The 7,908-nt window shown below is 37.1% G+C and overlaps 1 protein-coding gene across 1 annotated transcript; it reads left to right on the forward strand.

The window, feature by feature from the left end:
- Positions 1–8: 8 nt before the first annotated feature.
- On the forward strand, positions 9–3,724 carry ptgs2a (prostaglandin-endoperoxide synthase 2a). Its single transcript, XM_060888621.1, has 9 exons — positions 9–195; positions 351–476; positions 564–707; positions 931–1,244; positions 1,386–1,469; positions 1,608–1,854; positions 2,117–2,403; positions 2,708–2,855; positions 3,221–3,724. Exons 1-9 carry the CDS (start codon positions 135–137, stop codon positions 3,628–3,630), a joined length of 1,821 nt encoding a protein of 606 aa, XP_060744604.1. The 5' UTR covers positions 9–134; the 3' UTR covers positions 3,631–3,724.
- The last annotated feature ends 4,184 nt before the right edge of the window (positions 3,725–7,908 follow it).

The raw sequence follows: 7,908 nt of genomic DNA on the forward strand, positions 1-7,908 counted from the left end.
CCAGGTACTGAGGGCGCACACTTACGCACATTTACGCACAGTTACGCGCAAATAAGCAAACGCGTCTGAAACTTAGAAGAAAACTCTCAATAGTTGAAAAGTTTCAAACGACCAATCAGTTAGAATTTTTTGAAATGAATAACAAGGTTATTTGCCTGTTCTTGCTTGGAAGCTTGATCTTTTGCTGTGGTGGAGGTAAGTTTACTTGAACTTTACTTGAATTTTGTGCAATATATACACAAGTCGGTACTAAGATTAAGTTTTTCGTCTTCTGTTCTTCTTCTTCTTTCTCCTTTTATTCTGAAAACATTAATTGCAGACCTGAATTAAGCTGTATTATCTTTGTACAGGTGTTACAGTGGATCCCTGCTGCTCACAACCCTGCCAGAACCAGGGTGTATGTGTATCTAAAGGCTTCGACGCCTATGAGTGTGACTGCACCCGGACTGGATACTACGGAGAAAACTGCACCAAACGTAAATCAAATAACTCCAAGTGTTCAGTCAGAAATACTTTACACTATGATGCTCATGATCCTAACATTCTCTCTTTTTTGTGCTTAGCGGAACTTTCCACATGGATCAAGTCCATTCTGAAGCCAAGCCCAAGCACAGTACACAACTTGCTGACACACTATAAATGGATATGGGACATCATTAATAATGTCTCGTTTCTGAGGAACACTTTGATGCGCTATGTTCTCACATGTAAGTTCAATCTTTTGAATAAACGAATGTAATTTTTATTATATGCATATTGTATATCAAATAAGTGTTGGACGGAAAAGATTTTTTATCAAAATTACTTTTTAATAGATTTTAATTTAAGGGCAGCTTAGTTTTTAAGGAAGTGAAAATAGTTATCTTGTCACTATTTATTTTCACTGAAATCTTCCCTTTTTGTTAACAATTTAAAATTTTTAATTTACAGCAAGGTCAAATTTGGTGGAAAGTCCACCAACTTACAATGCTGATTATGGCTACAAAAGCTGGGAGGCATACTCCAACTTGTCCTACTACACTCGTACACTGCCCCCATTACCCAAACACTGTCCATCAACGGGCTCTGTGGCTCTTCCTGATCCCAAGGAGGTGGTGGAAAAAGTCCTCCTGAGACAGAAGTTCATTCCTGACCCACAGGGTACGAGCCTGATGTTTGCATTCTTCGCCCAGCATTTCACCCACCAGTTTTTCAAGTCTGACTTTAAGAAAGGACCAGCCTTTACTAAAGCCCTGGGCCATGGAGTGAGTGCAATTTACACACGTTTCTATTCATTCTGTTGGCACAAGATTTTCATCCAAAGTGACATTATTATTAATTAATATGTTTTGTATATAAATTGTATATATTTAAGTCATTTTTCTTATCGTTGTGTTGTGTTTCAGGTGGATTTAAGTCACATCTATGGAGGCAACCTGGACAGACAGCACAAACTGAGACTTTTCAAAGATGGAAAGCTGAAATATCAGGTATGTTCTGAATTGAAAGTCAATAGCAGAAAATCAAACTGAATGTTTTATAAGTCAAAGTTCTCAGCAAAAATGTGTTTTTCCTTTAGATATTAGTGTAATGCAGTGTATTTAAACTTATATGTGTTGTGATCTTAGGTGTTGGGTGGTGAGGTGTACCCTCCTCTTGTTAAAGACATTCAGGTCGAGATGCACTACCCACCTCACATTCAGGAGGAGTTCAAATTTGCAGTGGGCCATGAAGCGTTCGGCCTGGTCCCTGGCCTCATGATGTATGCCACTATCTGGCTTAGAGAACATAACCGTGTGTGCGACATCCTGAAGCAGGAGCATCCAGACTGGGACGATGAGCGTCTTTTCCAAACAACACGTCTTATACTGATCGGTACAAACTTCCAGTCTACTTGTTGAATATTTTACCCTGGAAAATAAATTAAGTTGCATTAATATTGGCAGTCACATTTCATGGCAAATTTAACAAATAAATAGGAAAACAATCCATCTAAACTTATTTTATCCATCCTCTCTATTCATGTTACTATTTCAATCTCTATGTAAATTGTGTTTAGATTTATATTATTATTGCTGTAAAGAGCTAAAAAAACCCATAGAAGTTAAAACTCACACTATTACAATATCTCCTATAGGTGAGACCATCAAAATCGTGATTGAGGACTACGTTCAGCACTTGAGCGGCTACCATCTCAAGCTTAAATTTGACCCTGAGCTCCTCTTCAACGAGAGGTTCCAGTACCAGAACCGCATCGCATCTGAGTTCAGCACGCTGTATCACTGGCACCCGCTGATGCCTGACACATTTCACATCCAGAACCAGGTGTATACACACCCCCAGTTTCTCTTCAACAACTCCATAGTGGCACATCACGGGATCAGCAACCTGGTGGAGTCTTTCAGCAAGCAACAGGCTGGCAGGGTCGGTATCTCCTCATAGTAATCCCTCTTCATTAATTTTAGATATAGAAATGAAAAACAGTTCTGCTTAAATAATACTTTCTAAACATTCACTGGAACAGAAGTATTTAACTTAGTATTATTTAAATACTAATTATTATACTATTATTTAAATAGTATTATTAAATTCATATACACTTGAGATAGAATTTCAGAGATTTAACTGTTAAACTTCATCAGCCATTAAGTCAAGTAAAAAATAAACCAGCAAATTATTGCTTCAGTTGAAATCTTTATCTGACTTTATCTAACTTTTATCTCTTCAGATCTCTGGTGGAAGGAATCTGCCTGCTGTAGTGCAGAAAATGGCTACTAATGTCCTGGAGCACAGCCGAGAGATGCGTTATCAGTCCTTTAATGCTTACAGGAAGCGTTTCAACATGCAGCCATATAGATCGTTCGAAGAACTGACAGGTGAGGCATTAATTTTCTCTTTCTTTTTTAAACAAGTGGCAGCCTGTTTTTAACATCTTTATAGTATTTTCATAATGTTGTGATGCCATCTTGCACTGACTAGATTTGCACTGACTAGATAAACTAGATTTTTAAAGCTAGTGATGAGAATCATTGGAAAATGTTAGCTTAATATAAATAGTTATCTAGGAATTAGCTCCAGGCTAAGTAAAGCATAGCTAGCATAAGACTGAAGAGCTGTCTTTGGAATAATTAACTAAAAATAGCTTTCTTGTCACTAATGCAAAACCTGTACCACTGAGTGAACATGAAATTGACCCTATAAAACAAAACTGAAATTTACATCTCTTTCTGGTTTGTTTCAGGAGATAAAGAGCTTGCAGCAGATCTTAGGAACCTGTATGGAGATGTGGACTCTCTGGAGCTCTACACTGGGCTTCTGGTGGAGAAAACAAGGCACAATGCTGTGTTTGGAGAGACCATGGTTGAGATGGGTGCCCCCTATTCCCTCAAAGGGCTTCTGGGAAATCCTATCTGCTCACCAGAGTACTGGAAGCCAAGCACGTTTGGTGGCAAAGTGGGATTTGAGATTGTAAACACAGCTTCCCTGAGGAAGCTCGTTTGCCTCAACCTTCAAGGACCTTGCCCATTCGTGTCCTTTAAAGTGCCTGATGACAAAGTGTACAATTTAGCAAACATTAACTTGAATTCAACTCCTGGTGAGGGAGACATCAATCCCACTGTTCTACTGAAAGAACGGACATCAGAGCTTTAAAAGTATTTTTTTAAATGTTTTTAGTATTTTTTAAAATTATTTATGAAATTATTTATTTCAATATTTATTTATTTATTTGTTTGTTGCAGCTAATTTATGTAAAATATCGGTAAAATATTTTACAACCATACATGTTTTTTTTTTTTATTATTGTTCAAATGACTGCATTCTTGTTTGGTAATTTTTATAAAAATAAAATTTTAATTAAAAAGCCATATTGTTGCCAGATATTCTATTACTATTTATTCTATATTTCTATTCTTATATCTTCTCTACATCTATTTCATTTCTATTTATCTATTCTCTATTATAAATTTCCACCCATCAAATTCTAATCTAAAATGTACAAGTCTTTCCAATACAAGTGATGCGGGGTTAATCCTGTTTACTCATAAAGAGTGGGTGATATTATTACTCAAAGTCTGTGTTGATGCAGCTTTATAAACTGACCTATGAGTTGCAATAAATCCACTAGAGCTTTGATGTAACACCGATGGTCCTCTTTTTTATGACGCACAGCTAAAACTACAAAGTCATTGCATCTAATGACTAAATTCATTAACAAAATAGAAGCGGTTGCTGTGTTTAGTGTCCCTGAAAATAGATTTGGTCACCCACACAAACAAAAAGGAACAGAGAACACATTTACTTGAAAGTAATAATAAAAGTCTAAGGGCAGCTGTTTAACACCATTAATAAACATTATAAATAAATGACATGGCTGCTCTTATAATTTTTCCCCAAATGCTAAAGATATAGAGTAAAATATCATTTTGGTCACTTACACTTCCCCTATGTTGGCAAAAAATTCTTCATCTAACCTTAAATGTGCCTTCAATAGAAGGATTAATCAAAAAAACATGTGATTTTATTACAATTCATGTGATTTTATTTAGCACAATTTAATTTCACATTTTAGCACAGTTTCTGTTTTCATGTCATTAATACATAATTCATTAATTACTTTTACAAGTGATACATGATTATTTTTTATTTTTATTTATGTGACATATACAATTTAAGTTCAATTCAAATTTATTTGTATAACACTTTTTTGTACAAAATATGAGATAAAAAGTCTATAGCCCTGCATTAATCGCATCTAGATGTGCGAGTTTTATCTCAAAGGAGATATAACACCCGGAGAATCTAATTTCACCCTGAAATTCCTTAGGGTTTCCTAACAGCTGGCTGTAAGTTCCTGAGCAGGAGCAGCATTAAATCTGTTTACTCACAGAGTGCGGATGTGTACTGTACAGTTTAGTGGAGGCGTTGTTAACGCTTGCGTGTCTGCGTTAATGCAATACTACAAAATGAATTATGAGTTGCACATATTTGGAGATTTAGAGTAACACGTGATGGTTGGCTATGACACTGCTAAAATATGCATTGTTGGTCAAAAGATTTTGATCTTATGAAGCAAATGCATTAAACAAGCCTACTATCAACTACTTGAATCATCTCTGTGGGACTATGGAGCTTTTTTGGTAGGAATCCCAAGGCTCCAGGATAATTTATAATGAATTTTGACTTACTGTAAACATACAGTAATATGATTCTCCCACAGCATTGCCTTCCAGTCAGTCCCAACACAAATACAATTTACTATTACAATCTAATACGAACGTCACAGCATGTGTTTTCTGCAGAAAAAAAAAACAAACTCCAGGCTTTTCTACTTTTCCAGGCTTGCATCTAAACTCAGACATGAATGAGAAGTTGCCCAGAAGTGACCCAGATCACAAATTCAGCCTCATAGAAACAAAGCTGAACAAATACACACTGTGAACAATGCCTGCTTGTTCAAAGTCAGAAGAGCAAAATGACCCACATTTTGGGAAAAGTATCATGTATAAACTTACTGGAAGAGAAGAGGGAAAGGGTAGAGCCTTAGAGTTCTGTGCCAGAAGAGGAAGCAGACTATAGTGAATGAAAACATTGGCTATGGAAAATAGCTGGGAGGTTGTGTTAAGTCATGCTACACTTAGCTGAGGATGGATTTAAACCTGCAGTTCATTTTCTTTTAGATCTTTAAACTTGTAAAACAGTTTGAAATTGAAATAAAACCTACTTAAGTTGTTAAAATTAATTTGCTCTTGAGAATAGATAATATACATTTGTGATAATAATAATAATAATAATAATAATAATAATAATAATAATAATAATAATAATGGGGTGGGGCACGGTGGCTTAGTGGTTAGCACGTTCGCCTCACACCTCCAGGGTCGGGGTTCGATTCCCGCCTCCACCTTGTGTGTGTGTGGAGTTTGCATGTTCTCCCCGTGCCTCGGGGGTTTCCTCCGGGTACTCCGGTTTCCTCCCCGGTCCAAAGACATGCATGGTAGGTTGATTGGCATCTCTGGAAAATTGTCCCTAGTGTGTGATTGGGTGACTGAATGAGAGTGTGTGTGTGCCCTGTGATGGGTTGGCACTCCGTCCAGGGTGTATCCTGCCTTGATGCCCGATGACGCCTGAGATAGGCACAGGTTCCCCGTGACCCGAGGTAGTTCGGATAAGCGGTAGAAGATGAATGAATGAATAATAATGGGGATTAGTTGGATAGCGATTTCGGTCCCTAATTTGTAGCATTTTCACCTCACAGCTCCAGAGTTTTTTCCAGTTTGACCACTTTCTTCACACCACCCATTTTAAATTGCCCCATATGCAAATGAATATGGCATTTCATACAGGGTGACAGGGTGTATTCCTGCCCCACATCCTGTGTTTCTAAAATCCTCTGCAAGTCTGATCTGGATGAAGAAGTCATCTAAGCAAATAATGATTATTAAATCATGGAATATACTGTATATTTAATGCCTATACATGAGTCATTTGCCTCACCATACCAAAGTTATGTTGTAAATGGTATTTTGCATACAATTAATTTTTTGTGCATTCCTATGCAGATACCGTCTTTGCCTGTTTGAAGACTGATTCATTTAGACTGATTCAGTGAAATTAACTCCAAGTTCTTAGCTCAAATTAAAACAGAAGTGCGTGACTTGTTGTCACTGTTTAATACTCAACATGCACAGTCCTGCTTGTTATACTGTAAGATTCTACAATATTTTAAAACCCACAGGATGCTTGTAGGAGGTGTAACCACAAAGCCTTTAATCATATAAATAAGCATGTTGAAACTGGCTGAAAGAGGATTGAAGAGCATCAGTGGGCTTGTAGGAGAAAGATGAGAAGAAAAAATGTGTGAGTCACAGGCAGCACGCTCACGTTCTCCAATCTGAGGAGTGGCCTAGGGTGTGTCACACACATGCCCTTTTCAGACGTGTGCTACGCAATCAGCCAAACAGTGCATTCATGCCAGCTAAAAGAATATGCACTGCAAACTGCTGGTTTAAATGGCACGTAAAGGCTTAGATTTAGTTTCACAGACAGTTTCACCTCCTATACATTCACAGGCACTCACTTCATATGTAGTGACAGTTAGGCGGTAAAAACTATATGATCTTTTTGAATGACTGAGTTGACACAAATGAGGTTTTTAACTTTTGAACTGGTGATTTGGGTAGTTTTTCTGTTCCTAGGTTAGGAATTTTGCAAACAGTAAATTAATGTAGTAAATTAATAGTGTTTAACACAAAGTATGTGCTAGCATCAAAGCCCTCATGTGCAGAGCTGTTGATCCTGTTGTAAGCATAGGCTCTGGGCTCTGTCTTTAGTTATGTGAGATATAGATGAAAGTGATGTAATTGCATGTAAACAACAACAGAAAAATTATTTCAACAGAGAAAAAGAGTATTTCAACAGAGGAAAAGCTTAGGACACCCTGTGCTCTAATAGCTAGTGTTTCCCCCTTTGGCTAAAATAACTTGTTTCTTGTAGCCATGTACTAGTTTCTGACATCAACTGGAAGAAAGTTTCCCCCACTCTTCAATGTAGAATTCTTTCAGCTGTGTGATGTTTGAGGGGTTTCTTGTATGCAATTCAAATCACCACACAGGATCTCAGTAGGATTTAGATCTGGGCGTTGACCTGGTCATTCCAGAATTCTCTGTTTTTCTACTTTTCAGTTAGTCCCTGGTGGATTTACTGGAATGTTTTGGATCATTGTCATGTCAGTTTTTTGACAGATGGTCTCACATGCTCCTCAAGCACCTTCTGATACAATGTAGATGTAGATGTGCATAATAATTTGGAACATGATGTTTATATACCGTGTTCCAAAGTGTTATGCACATGCCTTGTGATTAAGGATACATTTTATCCTTAACTATTATTTTACAACGAGAATGTTATTACATGTGAAAAAAACTGATA

This window comes from Tachysurus vachellii, chromosome 15 (assembly GCF_030014155.1).
Source record: "Tachysurus vachellii isolate PV-2020 chromosome 15, HZAU_Pvac_v1, whole genome shotgun sequence".
Classification (NCBI taxonomy): domain Eukaryota; kingdom Metazoa; phylum Chordata; class Actinopteri; order Siluriformes; family Bagridae; genus Tachysurus; species Tachysurus vachellii.